The sequence below is a fragment of the Bombina bombina genome, chromosome 6 (genome assembly GCF_027579735.1).
Source record: "Bombina bombina isolate aBomBom1 chromosome 6, aBomBom1.pri, whole genome shotgun sequence".
NCBI classification, from domain to species: domain Eukaryota; kingdom Metazoa; phylum Chordata; class Amphibia; order Anura; family Bombinatoridae; genus Bombina; species Bombina bombina.
In genome coordinates this window covers 970,896,929-970,921,928 of record NC_069504.1, presented here as the reverse complement: position 1 = coordinate 970,921,928, position 25,000 = coordinate 970,896,929, and the positions used below count along the sequence as shown (strand labels likewise).

General features: G+C 34.6%; 1 protein-coding gene across 7 annotated transcripts in view; it reads right to left on the bottom strand.

Moving 5' to 3' along the window:
• The window catches only part of PCDH1 (protocadherin 1), a 282,736-nt gene that overhangs the window by 68,417 nt on the left and 189,319 nt on the right, over positions 1-25,000 (bottom strand). For all 7 annotated transcript variants that reach the window (XM_053718625.1, XM_053718621.1, XM_053718622.1 and 4 more), the window contains one exon: positions 19,403-19,622. In XM_053718625.1, coding sequence (XP_053574600.1) covers positions 19,403-19,622 — 220 coding nt within the window. The remainder of the gene's footprint in view (positions 1-19,402; positions 19,623-25,000) is intronic.

Below are 25,000 nucleotides of genomic sequence, written 5' to 3'. Positions count from 1 at the left end.
ATTCGAATTCGAATGTCACATTCGAATTTGAAATAGTAATTTCTAGTCTAATACTGTGTTTTAAATGTGACATTCGAATTCAAAATAGTATTTCTAGTCTAATACTGTGTTCTATAAATATAATATTCGAATTCGAATGTGACATTCGATTCAAATGTGATATTTGATTTGAATGCAACATTCGAAATAGTGTTTCTAGTCTACAATTGTGTTTTATAAATGTAATATTCGAATTCGAATGTGACTTTCGAAAACTGTAAATAACATTCGAAAATCTAATTTTTAAGAATATTCGTTCTTATCAACATTCTATTATGTAAATCGAATTTCTACAATAACATTCGTTCTAACATTCGAATTCGGATATAAACACATTCGCCCATCCCTATCCACAATGTGCAATTATGGAGGAAAAATTTTATAATGCACTTCCAACATGTATTTTGCCTGCTTTTCCTGTAATTTAACTGAAATTTGTAGAATTTCTACCCCACCCCAGATAGACAAGACTGTGCATTCCATGTAATGCAGAACCTTGACCCTACTCAATAATGCATAATGATTGGCTGATATGTGCAGGAGTGTATTTATATCAGCCACTACATAGCCACAGAATATGAAGTGAGATCAACAACATTCAAGAATTGTAAATGCTTTAAAAAAAAAAAATAAAAAAAAAATCATGCAATATGGGATTAACTTCTAATGGATAAGTAAAAATTGGGAAGGCAAAGAGAATGGGGGCAGATGTGTTTTGGAAATAGAGGATGAGAAAATAAATTGGTAAAACAGGACATACAAATGTATCTAAAGAGAATTTTGATTGTTAAGTTTTGGAAAGTGAAAAATTGAAGATTGCCAGTACTTTAATTTAGAAATTAGTACTGATTTCCACAAGCTTCTTGTTTTAACACAGTTTTGCATAATGCTAAATGGCTCTTATATGCTAAAATTGAGAATGGGTTTGATTTGAAGTAAAGTCGCAATAACTGTTCCTCTGCTCTAAAAAGCAAGCCAAAGATTTCCATGCAGGGGACTGCACATTGAATTAATTTTTTTCCTTGTTTCATCCCAAATAGAGCATTTTAAACTGTATTCCAGTTTTTAATGTATGTCCCTGAACTGTAAAAATCAACATTGTCTTGTCAGGTATGCAGAGCTGTGTTGTTCTACACCAAAAGAGATCTGGGCAGGACCAGCTTAAGATATTGTGCTGCATGAGTCCAAGAATAAAATAACGTCCCTCAACTCTCTGCGCACTGCAGTCTAAACCAAAGTCTTTTGTTTAGAGATTAAAGATCTGCAGATTCAAAATTCACATGAGAACATGAAGATGGGCATCACATAAGATTAATTTCTCTTTAAAAACAGCAATTACTGATTTAGTATTTTTGTAAGCTACAGAGGTAAAAGATGCGGCACAAAATAAAACTTTAACACAAATGGATAGCTCATAAATGATCTAAAGCAGGGGTGTCAAGCTCATTGTATACGGAGGCCACTGGCCAAGTGTTCTTCTCCCACGGGGGACGCTTGAGTGAGTGCTCTGGAACTGAATATACTAGAAACTGGAAGTGACATTTTAGTGAATGGTAGGAGCTGTAGTCCACAAAAGACATACAAAGTGTATATTTGTCTTGTGAGTGCCAAGTGAATTGATCACTCTGGAACTGAACAAAAAGTGACATTTATCCAAGCAGTGCATAATGGGAGTCTACACTTGTCAATCCTTGTCTTCATATTTATCTTGTGAGAGACTATATAGAACATCAACTTGTTACACCTCTTAGAGCCCCAAAAAGAAAATGACGGGAACAAATTTCCTAGTAAACAAGGGAGGGCCATATTAAACTATTTTAAGGGCCGAAAAAGGCCCCAGGGCTGGTACTTTGAGACCACTGATATAAAGTAAAAATTTAATTATAGCCATTCACTAGCCATGTTCTGCCCAAGTGGTTTATCACTTAGTAACCAACAATCCACTGGGTAATAATATGCTCAAATGAAGCATTATCAAATTAAATCATCCCTTTAACATTATATTTGGAGGCAACAAACTCATTGCATTTCTCATGCCAGTGCCCATCTTATGGAATGGAATTATATATATATATATATATATATATATATATATATATACACACATATACACACACACACATATATATATATATATATATATATATATATATATATATATATATATATATATATATATAAAATGTATTAATCTACAATTGTTCATTGATATAACAGCACATCAATTGAAGTGTATGAATAACGATTAATTTTAATTAAAACTTAAAGGCAAAAAATGACGGTTCGTCAAGATGAAAAACAAATTAGCTGTTCCTGATCCTTTGCCAAAGTAAGGCAAATCTAGAGTGAGTGTTTATTTATATGCAGTACAGAGGCAAAAACAGCCCACATAGATTTTATAGAATGATATGAACACACCGACTACATAAGAGTGTGGCTTATAGCAAGGGAAAATACAAAGTAAACTTGGCTGAGCAGCCCCTTATGAATAATACACTTGAAGAAAGAGCTCAGAGTGATGGGCAGGGAGCCAAAACAGCAAGGTTTCTCTAGGAAAGAAAGTTCAATGGAAGATCACAACTCCTAGATGTAGCGTAGCACTGATAGAAAACCTTGCAAAACAGAGTCAGAGAAGGGGAGAATTAAGAAGACAAGCTTGCGGCACACCTACACAGCTCTTTGCCTGAAGCGCTGCACTGATCAATAATGAACAAGTGGATCCTTTTCGTGTTAAACTGCCTCTGGTTTTTCTCTCTCCGTCTCTCTTGTGACAATATCAAGGCTAAGAGGGTCATTGAGGGCTTGTAAGTGTAAAGGTTTGAGGAAAGGATTAAATATTACACGGCCATAGTCATAACCATGCCAGTCAGTAAATGAGTCCACAATATATCAAAGATGAGACTGATTTGAGCAGAACCACACAGGATTTTCAGATCCTCTAGAAAAATTAGATAAAATATATTTTTCATTGTTTTCTGTTAAACAAAACAGCTCCTATATACACAGTGAGATCCTATATACAGTGATGAAAAAATTGATAAATTAAGGGTCTATGAATTTGCTCAAACAAACATTATAAAGATTTTTTTTTTACTTCCATTTACCTTTAATTTATATCCATAAATATAATATCACCTGTAGTTTGGTAATGGCACTTGTTATCTACGGCCAATCAAAATAGTATTGTATTCAGGTAATACCCTGGCACAGTAGATTATATACAGCTTTGTATATACTGCATGCTCACTGAAGAAGTGCATTAGCAATGGGTGGTAGGTAGCGATGGGCGAATGTTTCTAAAAATTCAAAATTTAAAACTATTTTTGATAAATTCGTTCGAATTTCGAATGTTTATATAACATTGTAACATTCTATTTTCGAATTTTCAATAAAATTCAAAAATATTTGTTCAAAAAGTAGAATGTTTACCTATGTATTCATTCAATTTCGAAATGTAATATTCAAATTTGAATGCTACATTCGAATTTGAAATAGTATTTCTAGTCTAATACTGAGTTTTAAATGTAATATTCAAATTCAATTGTGACAATCGAATTTGAAATAGTATTTCTAGTTTAAAACTGTTTGATAAATGTAATATTCGATTCGATGTGATATTCGATTCGAATGTGACATTCAAATTCGAAATAGTATTTCTAGTCTAATACTGTGTTTTATAAATGTAATATTCAAATTCGAATGTGATATTCGATTCAAATCTGATATTCGATTTAAATGTAACATTCGAATTCGAAATAGTGTTTCTAGTCTACAATTGTGTTTTATACATGTAATATTCGAATTCAAATGTGACATTCAAATACGAATGTGACATTCAAATTCAAATGTGACATTCGAAAACTGTAAATAATATTCAAAAATCGAATTTTTAAGAATATTCGTTCTTATCAACATTCTATTATGTAAATCGAATTTCTACAATAACATTCGTTCTAACATTCGAATTCGAATACAAACACATTCGCCCATCCCTAGTGGTAGGGTATGGTAAGTGGATAGTTGATAGAAGATTTTACCCACCGATAATGAAGACAGAAAGATAGAAAAGAAAAAGGAAAAAAGGAGGAAGAAAACAAGAAAGAAAAATACAGATTGAAAGAACCTGAAAAGAAAAAACACACAAATAAAAAGAATGAAAGACTGAATAAATGAATGAATAAAAAAAATGCATAAAAGAAAAAAAAACTACAGAAAAAAGAAGGAACAGAAAAAGAACAATGGAACAAACAAATCTAAGAATCTGTGGAAAAGACAGAGAGAAAATAAAAAATACTGATCAGATTTCAGCTACCTAAAAAATATCCTATTCAAAATAGCCAACTGACAGATGAAATAGCAGAGCCACAGCCTGTTCCCACACCAGCTATAAGAGTTATGACCTGAAAACAGAACTCTAGATATAATGAATGTGTGTCTGGGATTAGATTACAATCCAAAAATTAGTTACGGATATGTGTGGAAACAACAGGCCAGAAAAAAAGACCCAGAACACGTCTGCTTAGCTCAGATGTCAGGAATATTTTAAGCAACCTTTGCAGAACCAAATGTCATTAGAAAATAATCACAAGGTGCATGTAGTCTGCCCATAATCCTATCTGAAATGCAGGCTTAAAAAATATAAAGTTATAAACCTGATGCATATAACAGGCAATCAGTATTTGCCACCTCCACTTCTGCTGAAAGGGCATTCCATGCCTCAGTAAACGTATCTATAGAGAGAGGAGGACTCTGAAACTGGAGTGGAGATGATTCCAAAGTAGCATGCAAACGTGTATAAAAAATGTTTTGTTCCTTAGAGAAATTAAATTTAAATATAATCTCACAAAATAAAAAAAAATTGCAATGTTCTTTCCTAATTTTACATTTTTTATTTAGCCTGCTGCTTTTTTTGTAATTGAATGCAGCAAATAATCCCTGATGCATACCTTAAAAAAATATAATTAAACTTCATTATATTTAATGCTATATATAAATGATCAAATACCTCTACTCAAGTGCATATTGTTGCTGATCTGGTGTGGCACAAAGCAAAACCTTGGCCCCTTTTCAGAAGCAATAGAAAGGAATTTAAAAAATGGAACAAAATACTGTTTTTTTACACTATAATGTCCCTTTAAATGCTGCCCTAATTGGTCTGACGTTCTGGCTAACAAGCAGCTATTTGCGGCTAGGAACAGATGGATTATTGAATGACAAGTCGGGAGGGGTGCTTCGGGGGTGGGATCCGTGGAGTGAGGTGAGGTTAGGGTGTTAACAAGCTTTACACTTACTCAAAGCCTGACATAAGTCCAGTGATCTGCTACAAGATTCTCAGTTTCACACCCAGCACTGTCTAATACTCATCTCAGTTCTACCACAGCAGCAAAGCCAGAGTATTGTGAGAAATAACTTCCATAACTAAGGTTTCACACTCCTCTGCCACTTAATAACAGACAGCCACACTTAAGTGATGTTTATTTCTGCTCAACCGATCCAGGATAGAATTACATACATACAGAAAAGTACTAATGCTAGAGCTGAAATTGAATTAGCAGCAAATATCAGGAAATGGATAGATGAGACAAGAGTAATGCATTTTCAGACACAATGTGTGTGTGTGTGCAGGGGGAGTTGTGATTTGCTAACAAGGGATAGCCTCAGATCCAGCAACCAAAAATGGATTTATACCCCAAGGGCGAGAAGCTTCTAATTGAATAAGATCATAGCAGATTATAGACATGACGGCCCAGACACCGATAAGGATATTGAGGACAAGAACTGGCAAGCACAAAAGAGAGAATGTATACGTTATCTGTATGCATTCTTTAGATTTATATAATGTAAAATAAAGTGTAAATGTAACTATACTGATTGTAAACACTATTTACAATAGCACATACAGTTTTACATCCTTAAAGAGATATGAAACATTTAAAGGGCCATTTTAGTGGAAAAAATATATACTTTTTTTTAGAGCATGTTATTTTATCACTAGCGACCCTGCAACTGTGTGTTTAATGCTTGCAAATTTGTCAAACACATAGTTAAAATACTGTCCAGGAGCCAGAGATGGTCAGTGAGGCAATTACCATCAGTTTATCATTGGGACTAGCAGCTATAGCCGCTTGAGACCAGAAGTTCTCTGCAGTTACCGAGAGGCACTTTAACTAGTTTTGCAGGGTCACTAGTGATAAAATAACATGTAATGTTTCCACTATTATGGCATTTTACTCTCAGCATACAATGTTTACCTAAATGGACATTCCAGCCTAAATTGGAAACCACATAGATGCATTTCAGTTTTGAATAGAAGCCTTTTTTGTAATATACATGTTTTAGAAAAAATGCTTCTAATAAAAGCTATAGCTGTTACAAATGTGTATTTAAATATGCACCGTGCACCAGCATTTTAAACACAACACTTGCTCAGAGAGCCTAAGGTACTTGAACCATCTGTTAATGACTCAATGTGTTAATTGCTGGCATGATAAAAGCCCCACCGGTGCTCTGAGCAGCTGCAGTATTCAAAATGCTGATGCACTGAGAGTATCTAGCAATGCTTCACATGCACAAGACATATGAGACACATGCTAACAGTAGAACAGTGATCACTCTTACTACAAGCATTTTTGCTAATACATGATATTGCAAATATGTTTTTATTCAAATAAAAAACATAATTTATGTAAGAACTTACCTGATAAATTCATTTCTTTCATATTAGCAAGAGTCCATGAGCTAGTGACGTATGGGATATACATTCCTACCAGGAGGGGCAAAGTTTCCCAAACCTTAAAATGCCTATAAATACACCCCTCACCACACCCACAATTCAGTTTAACGAATAGCCAAGAAGTGGGGTGATAAGAAAAAAGTGCGAAAGCATATAAAATAAGGAATTGGAATAATTGTGCTTTATACAAAATCATAACCACCACAAAAAAAGGGCGGGCCTCATGGACTCTTGCTAATATGAAAGAAATGAATTTATCAGGTAAGTTCTTACATAAATTATGTTTTCTTTCATGTAATTAGCAAGAGTCCATGAGCTAGTGACGTATGGGATAATGACTACCCAAGATGTGGATCTTTCCACACAAGAGTCACTAGAGAGGGAGGGATAAAATAAAGACAGCCAATTCCTGCTGAAAATAATCCACACCCAAAATAAAGTTTAATGAAAAAACATAAGCAGAAGATTCAAACTGAAAACGCTGCCTGAAGTACTTTTCTACCAAAAACTGCTTCAGAAGAAGAAAATACAACAAAATGGTAGAATTTGGTAAAAGTATGCAAAGAGGACCAAGTTGCCGCTTTGCAAATCTGATCAACCGAAGCTTCATTCCTAAACGCCCAGGAAGCAGAAACTGACCTAGTAGAATGAGCTGTAATCCTATGAGGCGGAGTCTTACCCGACTCAACATAGGCAAGATGAATTAAAGATTTCAACCAAGATGCCAAAGAAATGGCAGAAGTTTTCTGGCCTTTCTAAAACCAGAAAAGATAACAAATAAACTTGAAGTCTTTCGGAAAGACTTAGTAGCTTCAACATAATATTTCAAAGCTCTAATAACATCCAAAGAATGCAACGATTTCTCCTTAGAATTCTTAGGATTAAGCCATAATGAAGGAACCACAATGTCTCTACTAATGTTGTTGGAATTCACAACTTAGGTAAAAATTCAAAAGAAGTTCGCAACACCGCCTTATCCTGATGAAAAATCAGAAAAGGAGACTCACAAGAAAGAGCAGATAATTCAGAAACTCTTCTGGCAGAAGAGATGGCCAAAAGGAACAACACTTTCCAAGAAAGTAATTTAATATCCAATGAATGCATAGGTTCAAATGGAGGAGCTTGAAGAGCCCCCAGAACCAAATTCAAACTCCAAGGAGGAGAAATTGACTTAATGACAGGCTTTATACGAACCAAAGCTTGTACAAAACAATGAATATCAGGAAGAATAGCAATCTGTCTGTGAAAAAGAACAGAAAGAGCAGAGATTTGACCTTTCAAGGAACTTGCGGACAAACCCTTATCTAAACCATCCTGAAGAAACTGTAATATTCTCGGTATTCTAAAAGAATGCCAAGAAAAATGATGAGAAAGACACCAAGAAATATAAGTCTTCCAGAGTCTATAATATATCTCTCTGGATACAGATTTACGAGCCTGTAACATAGTATTAATCACAGAGTCAGAGAAACCTCTTTGACCAAGAATCAAGCGTTCAATCTCCATACCTTTAAATTTAAGGATTTCAGATCCTGATGGAAAAAAGGACCTTGAGACAAAAGGTCTGGTCTTAACGGAAGAGTCCACGGTTGGCAAGAGGCCATCCGGACAAGATCCGCATACCAAAACCTGTGAGGCCATGCCGGAGCTACCAGCAGAACAAACGAGCATTCCTTCAGAATCTTGGAGATTACTCTTGGAAGAAGAACTAGAGGCGGAAAGATATAGGCAGGATGATACTTCCAAGGAAGTGATAATGCATCCACTGCCTCCGCCTGAGGATCCCGGGATCTGGACAGATACCTGGGAAGTTTCTTGTTTAGATGAGAAGCCATCAGATCTATTTCTGGAAGTTCCCACATTTGAACAATCTGAAGAAATACCTCTGGGTGAAGAGACCATTCGCCCGGATGCAACGTTTGGCGACTGAGATAATCCGCTTTCCAATTGTCCATACCTGGGATATGAACCGCAGAGATTAGACAGGAGCTGGATTCCGCCCAAACCAAAATTCGAGATACTTCTTTCATAGCCAGAGGACTGTGAGTCCCTCCTTTATGATTGATGTATGCCACAGTTGTGACATTGTCTATCTGAAAACAAATGAACAACTCTCTCTTGAGAAGAGGCCAAGACTGAAGAGCTCTGAAAATTGCACGGAGTTCCAAAATATTGATCGGAAATCTCACCTCCTGAGATTCCCAAACCCCTTGTGCCGTCAGATACCCCCACACAGCTCCCCAACCTGTAAGACTTGCATCTGTTGAGATTATAGTCCAGGTCGGAAGAACAAAGAAGCCCCCTGAACTAAACGATGGTGATCTGTCCACCATGTCAGAGAGTGTTGTAAAATCGGTTTAAAGATATTAATTGAGATATCTTTGAGTAATCCCTGCACCATTGGTTCAGCATACAGAGCTGAAGAGGTCGCATGTGAAAACGAGCAAAGGAGATCGCATCTGATGCGGCAGTCCTAAGACCCAACATTTCCATGCATAAGGCTACCAAAGGGAATGATTGTGACTGAAGGTTTTGACAAGCTGATATCAATGTTAAACTTCTCTTGTCTGACAAGGACAGAGTCATAGACACTGAATTTATCTAGAAACCTAAAAAGGTTACCCTTGTCTGAGGAATCAATGAACTGAATGGTAAATTGATCCTCCAACCATGAATTTGAAGAAACAACACAAGTCGATTCGTATGAGATTCTTCGAAAATGAGAAGACTGAGCAAGTACCAAGATATCGTCCAAATAAGGAAATACCAAAACCCTATTCTCTGATTACAGAAAAAAGGGGCACCGAGAACCTTTGAAAAAAATTCTTGGAACTGAGGCTAGGCCAAACGGTAGAGCCACAAAACTGGTAATGCTTGTCTAAAAAGAGAATCTCAGACACTAAAAGTGATCTGGATGAATCGGAATATGCAGATACACATCCTGTAAATCTATTGTAGACATATAATGCCCTTGCTAAACAAAAGGCAGGATAGTCCTACAGTAACCATCTTGAATGTTGGTATCCTAACATAACGATTCAATAATGACAGATCCGGAACTGGTCTGAAGGAATTGACCTTCTTTGGTACAAATGAAGAGATAAAATAAAACCCCAGCCCCTGTTCCAGAACTGGAACTGGCATAAATACTCCAGCCAACTCTAGATCTGAAACACATTACAGAAATGCTGAGTCTTTGCTGTGTTAACTGGGACACGGGAAAGAAAAGAATCTCTTAGCAGGAGGCCTTAACTTGAAGCCAATTCTGTACCTTTCTGAAACAATGTTTCTGAAACCAGAGATTAAGAACGGAATTGATCCAAATTTCTTTGAAGAAAACGTAATCTGCCCCATACCAGCTGAGCTGGAATAAGGGCCGCACCTTCATAGGTACTTAGGAGCTGGCTATAGGTTTCTATAAGGCTTGGATATATTCCAAACTGGAAATAGTTTCCAAACTGATACCGCTCCTGAGGATGAAGGATCAGGCTTTTGTTCCTTGTGAGGAAAGGAACTAAAATGATTATTTACCCTGGAAAGAAAGGGAAAGCAAAGATGACTTAGAAGACATGTCAGCATTCCAAGTTTAATCCATAAAGCTTCTCTAGCTAAAATAGCTAGAGACATATACCTGACATCAACTCTAATGATATCAAAAGATGGTATCACCAATAAAATTATTAGCATGTTATAGAATAATAATAATGCTATAAAATTATGATCTGTTACTTGTTGCGCTAAAGTTTCTAATCAAAAAGTTGAAGCTGCAGCAACATCCGCTAAAAATATAGCAGGTCTAAGAAGATTACCTGAACATAAGTAAGCTTTTCTTAGAAAGGATTCAATTTTCCTATCTAAAGGATCCTTAAATGAAGTACTATCTGCCGTAGGAATAGTAGTACATTAGCAGGAGTAGAGATAGCCCCATAACCTTAGGGATTTTTGTCTCAAAAAACTCTAATCTGTCAGATGGCACAGGATATAATTTGCTTAAACGTCTAGAAGGAGTAAATAAATTACCCAAATTATTCCATTCCCTGGAAATTACTTCAGAAATAGCATCAGGGAGATAAAACACTTCTGGAATAACTACAGGAGATTTAAAAACCTTATTTAAACGTTTACATTTAGAATCAAGAGGACCAGAATCCTCTATTTCTAATGCAAATAACACTTCTTTAAGTAAAGAACGAATAAATTCCATCTTGAACAAATACAAAGATTTATCAGCATCAACCTCTGAGACAGAAACCTCTGAACCAGAAGAACCCTTATCAGTATCAGAATGATGATGTTCATTTAAAAATTCATCTGAAAAAAGAGAAGTTTTAAAAGACTTTTATGTATACTAGAAGGAGAAATAACAGACATAGCCTTCTTAATGGATTTAAAAAATAAAATCTCTTATGTTATCAGGAACACTCTGAAAATTAGATGTTGACGGAACAGCAACAGGTAATGTAACAGTACTAAAGGAAATTTTATCTGCATTAATAAGTTTGACATGACATGCAATACAAATAACAGCTGGAGAAACAGATACCAAAAGTTTATAGCAGATACACTTAGCTTGGTAGCTCCAGCACTGTGCAGTGATTTTCCTGAAGTAACTTCTGACTCAGTTGCAACGTGGAACATCTTGCAATATGTAAAAGAAAAAAACAACATATAAAGCAAAATTGATCAAATTCCTTAAATGACAGTTTCAGGAATGGGAAAAAATGCCAAAGAACAAGCTTCTAGCAACCAGAAGCAATAAAAAATGAGACTTAAATAATGCGGAGACAAAAGTGACGCCCATATTTTTTTCGCGCCAAATAAGACGCCCACATTATTTGGCGCCTAAATGCTTTTTGGCGCCAAAAATGACGCCACATCCGGAACGCCGACATTTTTGGCGCAAAATAACGTCAAAGAATGACGCAACTTCCGGCGACACGTATGACGCCGGAAACGGAAATAGAATTTTTGCGCCAAAAAAGTCCGCGCCAAGAATGACGCAATAAAATGAAGCATTTTCAGCCCCCGCGAGCCTAACAGCCCACAGGGAAAAAGTCAAATTTTAAGGTAAAAAATGTTAAATTAAAATGCATTATCCCAAATATGAAACTGACTGTCTGAAAAATAAGGAAAGTTGAACATTCTGAGTCAAGGCAAATAAATGTTTGAATACATATATTTAGAACTTTATAAACAAAGTGCCCAACCATAGCTAGGAGTGTCACAGAAAATAAGACTTACTTACCCCAGGACACTCATCTACATATAGCAGATAGCCAAACCAGTACTGAAACGAGAATCAGCAGAGGTAATGGTATATATAAGAGTATATCGTCGATCTGAAAAGGGAGGTAAGAGATGAATCTCTACGACCGATAACAGAGAACCTATGAAATAGACCCCTTAGAAGGAGATCACTGCATTCAAATAGGCAATACTCTCCTCACATCCCTCTGACATTCACTGCACGCTGAGAGGAAAACCGGGCTCCAACTTGCTGCGGAGCGCATATCAACGTAGAATCTAGCACAAACTTACTTCACCACCTCCATCGGAGGCAAAGTTTGTAAAACTGAATTGTGGGTGTGGTGAGGGGTGTATTTATAGGCATTTTAAGGTTTGGGAAACTTTGCCCCTCCTGGTAGGAATGTATATCCCATACGTCACTAGCTCATGGACTCTTGCTAATTACATGAAAGAAATCTATTTATGAGCTTTTAAATTTTGATGGGAATGTCCTTTTAATACAAATGAAACATTGCAATATACTTTCATTAGTTTTTGTTCCACCTTACTGTAGAATAGCTCTGATAAATGAGCTTGTTCCACTGCCTCACAGAGAGGCTGCCTCCATTAGTGATTCTTCAACATTACATCCAGTTATTGGTTAGATCAGATCACAAGCTCTGTCCCTAATTGGCCACAGCAGAAAAAAAAAAAAAAGACAGGAACATGGATTCCACCAAGAGGGGTATACAAGAATTGTGCTTCATTTGCATTATAAATTGTGATCATTTTAACTCACTTAGGGCCAGATTACAAGTGGAGTGGTAGTTTGCGCTCGCATTTGAGCATTAAAACCGCTAGAAGTAATTTTTTGCGTTCGTTTTACAAGTTAAAAGTAAAAAGTAACTGAGAAGTCGCAAATGAAAAAAATCGCTTTCTCCTATAGACTTCAATGGAGCCAAAAAAGTGTAAAAAAAACACCCACAAGTTATATATTTTTATTTAATAATTTTGTATTAGTGTTATTATGAGTGTAACTGTACTTTTACAAGTATTTTTTATGTGTTGTGTGACACTTTTTTCCCCCCAAGCATAACAGTTAACCAGAGCTCTGAGGTCCCGGTAATCTTTCTGGTGTAAATTGTGATTACGCTCACGCATTTGCATTTACTTTCAATCTGTAATACGAGCGGAATAAAACAGCCGCAAAAAGACGGTATCGCTCGCACATAAAAGATAGCGCTCCACTCATAATCACTAATTCCTCATGTCTGATAGAAGTGAGGAATTGTAAAAGATCTTGTAAAAGATCAGCAGGTAAAATAAAAGTTTTAATAGCATTTAAAACTTTCATTTTGTTTTAAAAATATGTATTTTTTTGCAAACAACAAATGTACCCCTTGAAAAGCCTCATAAATGTTGTTTATCTTATTTAGTATGTTGTGGCCAATCAGGGACAGCTATAAACAAGCTCCTTCACATATCAACTAATCACTGTGGAGCATGTACAAGTGTCAATGTTCTGCATTCCAATCTTGCTGGGGGAGTGGAAACAAGACAGTTTTAAGAGAGTTAAATTACAATAAAAACAGGCAAAAGTAATGATAAAAGTACATTACAAAGTTCTTTATGCATAATTAAACATTAAATTTAAAATTTGAGTTAAATATCCCATTAAATAGACTTATATGAGCACACAGGAAACATTGAAATCTAGCACAAGACATGAAAATATGTGTTGTTGCCAACCTCAATAAAGTGATACTAAACATCATTAGGCCTCCCACTTATCTTAATTAGCTAAATAAGAATGATTTTAATGGGCCATCATAATTTTAAATTGGCTAAAACAGGGATAGTGCAGAATGTGTATGAAGATTTTTTTTTCTTCATCACACACAGGGCTTTTAAAGCTAGTACCTAATGTCTGACCAATAAAAAGTGTCAACGGCAGGAAAAAATATTATTATTTTTCTCCAATTACCAAACAGACTATTAAACCTAATTTGCACAGTCAAATATTAGGTTATAAAATGCAACCTGTTTTTGACTTTTACAACATCAGATGCAGGAGAATTAACTATTTATTTTATTATTTCACATAACCATAGCCACTTCCTTGTGTAAACCGGATTTTCAACTAAACACAGCACTGAAAGAACAATGAATCATTTGTAATGAATTTGCAATGTAGTGGTATTATATTTATCTATTAAAAGCTATTTATAGAATCTGCCCACTCCTTAAACAGTCCCTGTTAAACACTAAAAATACTACATGCCTCTTCCTTTTTTGATATATAGCTTTATTTAGCTACCCCACCTGTTTTAATCCTGAAGTTACAGTGCGATTATAATGTATCTCATGGGGATTTTAAAATGGCAGCTGTTTTGCTTTAATATCGCAATCAGAAAACTGAATGAGCAATGAAAACGAGGAAACAAAAATTATAGTAAAAATATGGATGATAATACCAATAAATTATAACGTAAAATGCAGTTATAGAAACTAAAAACTTGTTATTCAGTATATGTAAAATTTCCCTTAAAGGGGCATGGAAGTGGAAAAAGCAAAACCTCTAATGTGTTAGATCATTTATAACATTATTGCTTTCATATAACTATGCATTTAACTCATGAGGATGTTATAAACACATAGTTAAAAGAGCAGCAGTGTACTACTGGGATCTAGCCAACATATGTGTGTAGCCATCAATCAGCAATTGCTACTCCTGAGCCTACCTAAGTAAGAATTCTCAACAAAGGATATAAAGAGAACAAGGGAAATTTGTTATTAGAAGTAATTTGAGAAGTTTCTTAAAAATCCCTGCTCTTTGTGAACCATGAAAGTTTAATTATGATTTATGTTTCCCATAAATTTCCCTCAGAGTCCTGCCTACTATGGTGCTTATTTGTATGGATATGGAGTTAGAATTTACTTACTATGCAGTAAATTTCCTATCCCGATGTCACATTTCAAGCCTCAAAAACAAAATAAATCTGTTTAAACGCAGGGATGGGGAACCTTGGCACTCCTGATGTTTCAGAACCCATGATGCTTAGGCACTCTGAAGTCCAGTTAAGAAATCATGGGAAATGTAGTTCTGAAACATCTGGAGGGCCAAGGTTCCCCATCCCTGGAAGCCTAACCCCCTTTGTGAACAAAGAAATGGAAAAATATGCACCGTTTAGTTATAATTACAATACAAATATTATAGGAAGAAATAATGTTATATAATGTGCTAAAGTGTTTTATTATTGCAATATTGCTTGAACAGAATTATGTGCGTAGTCCCCTCAAAAGGATTAAGCGCATAGTTGAAGTCAAATTGAGCAGCAATACAGCATTAATCCTAAACTGAAAATGGCAGATGATTGGCAGATACACACATATGCTGTCCTTGATTGGTTCAGTGGCTGAGTTGAGCTCCAGACCTGCAGTACATTTCCAGTCTTGAGCTAACTAACATTTTACAGGGAAAGTTCTGTTAAAGCAATAGCGCAAATAAATAAAATGGTTCAGCATATTAAAGCATTTTATCATTATCTTTAGCATCCCTTTAGCATACAGTAAAATGGTTTCTTTAAATAAAATAAAAAATCACTGTCTCTTAAAGTAACTAAATTACATATATTGGTATTTTTAGGAAACCAACGATTGGATGCAAATGAGGATTTTGAGTTCATTCTTTATTTATAATATTATTACAACAGTCTTTTAGAAATATATCATTATATCCAATAATTTTAATAGCTGTGTATTTTTATTTATTCTTTCATTGCAAATCTCTGCGACCTATACAGGTCTATATCACCCTAGGGTATAGTAGCTTTCTGCTCACAAACCATTCTAGAGAAAGAGCATTTTCTCCCTGTGGTTAAAAATGAATATTTAAGGTTTTAAAATGCTTACATTGCATAACCTTAGTACTGGATCATTACTTTGATTAATACTCCAATGTGCATAATAGCACATATTATTATATGTATTATTAACTTAAATGAGTTATTCTCAATTAAAGGGACCCTCTAGTAGAAAGTGAAATGAACATTAATGCATTTCAATTTGATGAGAAGCAATTTGCAATATACGCTATTAGGCAAATATGCTTCTAGTAGAAGCTACCGGTGGTTTAGTAATAGCTTTTACTGTGCACATGAACTGTAGAGCATATAGCTATAGGCTGCACGCCGCTGCATTCAGAGCACAGTGATATTATCACGGTCAGCACATTAAACAGCGATAAGCAGGCAACCTACAATAGTATACTGGAACATTCAGTAAAAATATCCCTATCTATAAGCTGTTATTAAAAGTAATATTTGTTTATGTTGCAAAAAATAGTGCACACAACATAGTAACAAACATGTTTAAAAAAGTGCAATAGATGGACTTGTAATGCACCAGTGTTAAAGGGATACAAAACCCAAACATTTCATTTTGTGAGTTGGACCGAGCATACCGTTAAAAAAAAAAAAAAAAAAAAAGTTTCCAATTTACTTCTATTATCAAACTTGCTTAAAGGGACACTGAACCCAAATTTTTTCTTTCATGATTCAGATAGAGCATGCAATTTTAAGCAACTTTCTAATTTACTCCTATTATCAAAATGTATTTGTTCTCTTTGTATCTTTATTTGAAATAGAACGCTTCTAAGCTATTTTTTTGGTTCAGGACCCTGGAAAGCACTTGCTCATTGGTGGATGAATTTATCCACCAATCAGCAAGAACAACCCAGGTTGTTCACCAAAAAGGGGACAGTATCTAAACTTACATTCTTGCATTTCAAATAAAGATACCAAGAGAATGAAGAAAATTTAATAGGAGTAAATTAGAAAGTTGCTTAAAATTGCATGCTCTATCTGAATCACAAAAGAAAAAAATTTGGGTTCAGTGTCCCTTTAATTCCCATGAAATTCTGTGTTGAAAAATACCTAGATAGGCATCTGGAGCACTATATGGCAGGAAATAGTGCTGTCATCTAGTGCTCTTGCAAATGGATAGCATTCTTGCCAAACGGCTGTCACTTTATTAATGGGCTGGCTCCTAAGCATAAGTCCCTGCTTTTCAACAAAAGATACCAAAAGAACAAAGGAAAACTGATAAAAGTAAATCAGAAAGTTGTTTAAATATTGCATGCTCTTTCTGATTTAGGAAAGAAAAATGTTGGGTTTCATATCACTTTAAATTTCCATTAAAATATCCCTTTAACATAGTAGCGGACAACACAACTTTTAGTAACTTGTGCTCTTTTATTGAAGGATACAAAATGTAGTAAAATTAAATGCCAGACATTTCTGCGTGTTTTGTCGTATGATGTGTTTTAGTATGACGTATGCACTTTCCAAATCCAAATAATAGCACAACAGTCTGTTGAGAAGCTTCTGTCCGCTTTATGTAAACTATCAAATCACCGATCATTTATATTTATTAAGAATATCTTTATCTTATCCCATTAAGGTACGCAAACCATTCTAGAAAATAATATATACTCCTGCAAGACTATTTAAGGGGCTATACAAATTAGCACTTAAATTAATTTAACCATTTAATAAAAAAATTGCATATTTTGACCACAAAGATTTTAAGCTCCCTAGCGATTAAAGTACAATATTCTTCCTGTCCCAATCTGCCTTCCCTTGATTTTTTTTTTAATCCTTTGTATAGCACTGCAGGATCTGTTAGTGTATTACAAATAAAGATGATGTTAATAAAAAAGCAGCCTGTTTCTGTGCTATGCAGCATTCTGGCAGCTAAGCAGTTAACACTTCTTCATTGGAAGCTGCTTTCCATAAATGCTGCATAATAACATAACCAACTGGCAAGGAAAATATAAAAGGTTCCATTTTAAAAATTGTCAAAAGAGACTTGGTTAACCTCACTCATATTGATTAATATGTTTCTAGAACACGAGGCTAAATTTAATTCAGAATATTGATGCGCTTATTAATGGTGGGTGATCAAACATTGTCTTCTTATTATGGGAAGCTTTATTTGTATATGAATTAGATTTGTTTATTTTTGTTTGCATGGCATCATATTCTGCTTGTAAATTATAAATAAGAATTGCAAATATTTTAGTCAGAACATAGAAAGGGGTAAAAAAAGATGCCTGACTGCAATTTTGGTGATCAGGGTATATACCAGCTCACCATTCCTGAACTCCTTACACATTGTACAAAATGTATTAGCTCTAACCAATTTATATGAATAGGCATTTTAGTTACAATATTTTGTTGTCAGAATATTTTTAAAGGAGCCTTAAATTCACAAGGTTAATTATGCACAGTGCAACAAGTGTGCAATGAACGTTTATTTATTTTTTTGCTCTCTTTTCTGGTTGATTTAAATCTGAAAATTGTAGTTCTTCTACTGTGCCCAGACAGGCTGTATTGTATTCATGGAGATCAGAACCCATAACCTCCCGTATGCTAGTCAGTGATTGGTGGATATATTGAGGAGCTTGTTTATACGTGACCCTAATTGGAAGATTATATATATATATATATATATATATATATATATATATATATATATATACTCAAAAAACAAAGTATTGCAGTATGCAGTGATACCTTTTTTATTGGACTAACATAATATTTAAAAGACAAGCTTTCGAGAGTTTTCCTCTCTTCCTCAGGTCTGAAGCAATACTGATCATTCTGATATAGATACACATCACATACAACAAATGGAAGGGAGGAAAACTCTCGAAAGCTTGTCTTTTAAATATTATGTTAGTCCAATAAAAAAGGTATCACTGCATACTGCAATACTTTGTTTTTTGAGCATCTATCTACTGGACTAACACGGCTACTCCAATCTTCACTATATATATATATATATATATATATATATATATATATATATATATATATATATATATATATATATATATATATATATATAAATAAATAAATAAATAGAGATGTGTCACTAGGCTGCAAATCTTTTCTCAATGCAGTGATTTGTGTGTTTGTTTCAATATATAATGGTTTAACTGTATATAAGAGCTTACAGAAAAATAATGTATCGATTATTGACAGCTAAAGTTTAATGGAAAAAAAAAATTGGGTTTCATGTTCCTTTAAGTTCAACACAATGTATTCATCGCTAGGGTGTGTTCCAGAATGGTTTTTTTTATAGGAAGACTTTTTAAGTAGATTCAGTACAAAGTTGGGTATTTATATATGACTTTGTCACTGGTCCATTCAGAGGGTTACACTAAAGATTATAATAATGTATTGTCTGTGTCAGTGCACAAGCAGGAAAGTTTATTTAAAAAAATAATATCCTATTTTGCATGTCGCTCTGCTTGTGAGTTAGAAGTAACTATGTTTATTTGTGGGGATGCAATGTGAGGAAGATTGGGGTAAATAGAGATCCCCGAAACTGATCACTTACCTGTTTCAGGATGCTCCATCTCACCAATGCTGCCATCAGGGGTTGTGCGCTCATAATGGTCCTCTGGGAGCGCCAAAGGTCCTATTCTTGGCCCAGATGAAGACTTGCTACTCGGAGTCTCCGACTCTTCCAAACCACTATCATAGTAGCCATGCTGTGAGGGGTCTTGGATATCAGGTGCCTGATTGGATGTAGAAAACGTCACTCGGCGATGAGGTAACTGTATAAAAAAGAAAAAAAAAAAAAGAGCAGAAATCTGTGAGAATATGCAAATAAGGGAAGCAATAAAATGAATAGTTAATAATATCCATGAATGTTAATAACCATTAAAAGCACATTGTAGTCTGTTTGTTCAGTCAATCTAGATAGAAGATTCAGAATATATTACAGTATTTGTAAATAAAATGATACTGTCCTGAATAAGCTACTGTTTTCTTGTGAGGCTTGCAGAAGTGTCCCACAAAACCAATAGAGCTGTAAGATTCATCCTTATCGACCAATGAGGTAAGTTCACAACTGATACTACCCTTAGATTCAATTTAAAGTTGAAAATTAGTTTTCCCTTGTATAAATGCTGCTCTTTTAGGTTATATATATGTTTTATAGCAAAACGCCTGCTTTCTACAGTCTACTTTGTACTGCAAAGTGGACTAACCCAACTAGGGGTAATGAATTTTAATCCAAGAAACTGCACAATGTAATAGTCATGTACAGTATCTAAGGTTATTGAAGCTGCATGACTTATAAACTGTAAATGCAATGAGGTATGTAATGTTCAATTGTTACGCCAGTACTGAAGGATACAACAATATAGAACTCCAGGACAAACATAGAATTTGATGGTAGATAAGAACCAAAAGGCCCATCAAGTCTACCCATATTACAGGTTACTGTTTTCTTAGGATATGTCTTATGCATGTCTTATAGAGTCCATGTATTTACCACCTCTATTAGAAGTGTATTTTATGAATCTATCACCCTTTCTGTAAAAAAAAAAAAAATGGCTTCTCATATTTTTTTCTAAATCTGCTACCCTATAAATTAAAGGGACATGAAACCCATTTTTCTTTCCTTTCATCATTTAGAAAGAGCATACAATTTTAAAAAACTTTCCAATTTACTTCTATTATCTAATTTGCTTCAAATTTGATGATAAAAGTAAATTGAAAGGTTGTATGAAATTGCATGACCTATCTCAATCATTTAAGTGAAGGTCAATTTTTATGTGAAAGTGCCCGGTTTTTAAATAAACTATTAAAAACAAGGGCACTTTCATTCATGAAAATTGACATTTCCGCCGTGTTTTTTAAAATATACTTACCTTTTCTTCTTGAAGCCGCTCCAGTGCTTCACCAGCCTGTCACAAGCCTCTTCATACGACAGCAATGACGATTCCGGCATCCTCCAATCATGGCTTCCCCCCGAGGTAATCGTGATTGGAGGAAGCCAGTTTCGTCATTGCTGGGTAAGTAAACCAGGAAGAAGCAGGCGGGGCATCGTTTCAGAACGGCCATCCAGCGTTTCACAAGAACAAAGTAAGTATTTTTAAAATACTGTGCTATGTCAATTTTCATGAATGAAAGTGCCCCTGTTTTTAATAGATTTTTTTTTAAAAACGGGCACTTTCACATGAAAATTGATCTTCACTTGACTAGACTGTGCCTTTAAAATTGGCAATACGTTGTACGATTTTTATTACAGAGATATGCATCCTTTTATCAAAGTGTCACAGAATGCCAATTAGTATAATTGTAAAAAAAATGTAGCTTTAAAAATAAAAGTCTTTATTTACTGCAATAATGTATGACTTAGACTAAGTCCACCCTTCCTTTATATAACACACAGTACATTGGAAGAAAGGCCAATTATAATTTTTCCCGACTTTTCCACCCACCTTTGCTCAGTGATGTTGACCCTAACAAGTACTCGTATACAAAACCTGGCTGTTTTATGAAAATAAATACATGAGGCGATACAGACAGCTAATAGTTTGCCTGCTGTGAGGCCTTGTGTTTGCTATGAAATGCATCTAAAAAAGAATTCTGATGATCGACAATATTCTTTATCTGTTTTTCTGGATACAAAAGTAAAAAAAGTTAGCATGCACGTTAGAAAACCAGTCTCATATTAACCTCTCAGACTGAAGGAAAGGGTTTCTGTGCTGCCTAATGTTTCTCCATTGCCTTTATTTCAAAGGATTCACCACGCCAATAGATTGTATGTACAAATAATACACTATACACATAAAAGCTACTTAGGAGCATAAAACAGATTTTTTTTTAGCCTTAGAACATTGATTTGTCAAGCCCCGGAAAAAAAAAAGAACACAAAGCTTATACAGTTCGGATGAAATTATTTTATTGTCGTTTCCATCCCAAAAGATTTTTTTTATTTTTTTTGCGCCTTTACAGATATGCTGTATATTTCAGTGGAGCATTAAGTTGCCACAGTTTTGATGAAGGCCGTGCGTATTTCATAGCACGATAAGCCGTGGTCATAGTAAAAACAGGTGTATTTCATCAGCCTTCTTACTGAGTGGATTTTTCTTCAGAAAAGAACACCATGCCTAGAAACAAAGCCAGCAATATGTAAGTAAAACCGCTACTGGAAACGCCTAACGTGAGACACCACAACAGGCTGAATTTATTTCCAGAAAATTCCATTTAAGAACAACCAAAGCAAAACATTTGCATTGCAGCCTTATACTTAAAGGGACAGTCTACTCCAGAATTGTTGTTGTTTAAAAAGAAAGATAATCCCTTTATTACCCATTACCCAGTTTTGCATAACCCACACTGCTATGTTAATATATGTTTTACCTCTGCAGACTGCTCCCTTATTTTAGTTCTTTTGACAGACTTGCATTTGAGCCAATTAATGCAGGCTTGTAGGTAACTCCACATGCATGAGCACAATGCTATCTATATGGCACACATGAACGAACACCTGATATAAGAGGCGGTCTTCAGGGCTTAGAAATTAGCATATGAGCCTACCTAGGTTTAGCTTTCAACAAAGGATACAAAAAGAACAAAGAAAATGTGATAACCGTAAATTACATGCCCTATCTGAATCATGAAAGTTTAATTTTGACTAGACTGTCCCTTTAAGATCAGGACATGTAGGGAGAAAATAAAAATGTGGAAAACAGTAATATCTTATACAATAAATACAATTATCATACATATTAAACACAAATATAATACATACTAAAAATACTGCAAGTGTTGAAGGTTTTTTCATATCTTATTTTTATGAGAGAGTAAATATTGTCCATCTCACAAATATAGTTAAAGGTAAATAGTAGTGCAAAAATGATCTGCAGTGTTAAATGGAACCGGACACCTCATGGATTTTGACACCTCATATTTATTTGTATGTTTGGCCATGAGTTCGTACCTTTCATCTTCCTGTTCCTCTTTATATCTGTAAGAACTTAAGTCGCCACCATAATAAACCAGATACACAATTATGTTTGGAGTTGTAATAAATTGCAATATTGATAATACAGCAGATACGATCAGTGAACCATAGGTTGCATTCTGATGTATCTGCCTCAGACACGTGGCAGCACTGTAGGTCACTTGCATGTGATACCATAAGCTAACTTTCAAACAGCAATAAAAATCCTAATAACAATATATGAAATAAACAACTGTATCAATTAAATACAACTTTAGCCACTTTTTAAAAATCTAATATATCTTTGACAGCTACTAGAAGAACTGTGGAAGGAAATTGCCAAGACTCAAGTAAAGAGACATTAAGGTCTAGGCATTATTTGCAAGGAACAAAAATCCTCATTCTGAACCCTAAACGTTTAATGTTGAGTTTAATGTCCTTTTTAACATGGTTTACTATTTTCAAACTAGGAATAGGTATGGCATCAAAATGGCATACGAATGGAAAAACATTCCAGCACTCATTGTTGGTCCTATTTATTCATTCTAAACAAATGTTGAATGATAATGTATACACACACAATATGTTATATATATTGTGGAGAGTGGACCGTGTAAAGCAAGGATAAGGCAAGTATATCATAAAGCGGTGCATGTATGATTGTGACAAGTTCAACTGTGACACTAAGATAAAATTTAACCGATCATCTCAATGGAGGTATTTGAAAATGCATCTTAGAAAGTAACTACTTACAGACCTTGTGTGTGGTGTAAACCGCGATCATCAGGTAGTTTGGCTCGAGTGACTGACGATTTCTGACTCCTACATAATTTCAGCATGATAAGAGAGTGTGTTCTCCCTTTAATCCTGGATGGAAGAATGCAGGATAACAATATATGCTTGCAAGCAAAGGGTAATTATAGGAGCTGATGAACTGGCTATATATAACACTCTGTTTTGAAGTCAGTCAGCTGCTCTAACTCAGGATGAAATATCCAAGTGTAATGTGAAAAGCTTTGTGTTATGATACCTATAGGGGCATGATGTATATAGGTTCAACATACTTGTTAAAAGATTATGATGCAACTGTGATGGTTTGTTGTATTTCTCAGACAAATGTTTCTTTGTATCAAATGGGTGACTACTATAATAAAATGTAACATTGCTTAAATTTAAAAGTGCTGAATTTCCTAACTTTAAGGAAATGGGCATAGAAAAAAAAAAAAGTTACTAGTCCACTCATTGTTAAAGATTTATAAGAATTTACACTTTAATATTAAATGTAACACTTGTATATTTAAATCTTAATATACTTCACTGTAAACCTATAGAAATCAATACAAAGACAGAATTTTAAAAATGTATATTTGAATATTCAAATTTTAATTTGATTTCCATAGGACTATTGATATGGTAGAACAAATGTTAAGGGGGACAATAATTTGGAAACACAAAATACAGGTTTTTGCCCATCTCAAGGTAACAGATTTGGGAAAAAAGTAAGTAGATTGTTAACAGAGTTTAACATTTTTTTCAACAAATTAACCTCAAAACACAGTCGTTTCACAGAGTAAGATTTCACTTGAATGTCTTTTTTGTCTGGGATTTGGATTGCTAGAAAACAAATATATGTGGATTTCCCACTTTTGTTCCTAACAATAGAATCTAAGATTTGCCCCTACACAGGCAAACTTTTAAACTAGAGACTTTTAGTGAGTAAACTGAACTTTGTTAAAAAGTATAAAAACCACTCAAGTGGAAAGCCACACATTTCAAGGGTAGACTGAGAGAAAAAAGGAACGTAAAGGTGAAAAATAGACATAATCCAAATGATAACACTGCTAACTAAAAGACTGAAAGATTAACGTGAGGGGAAGATAACCTTTCTATATTGGGTCGTAAGGAAGCTTGCACAAAGGAGGTTTGTGTTCACTAGACTAATAAAACATAGTGACAATGAAACAAGATGGATCAATAAGGAGAATGAAGGAAAAACAAAAAGACAAAATGAACAAAAGTCAAATAAGTCTTTGCATAAAAGATACTCACATTAGTATTGGTATTTATTGCCATAAGCGACAACATTTTTAACTTATTTAGATTAGTCCAAGTTCTATAATTCTGTTCAGTAACTGAATAGAAAAAAAAGGAGATTTTGAAGTTTTTCATTAGAAAGATATGGAAAATATTTTCTTT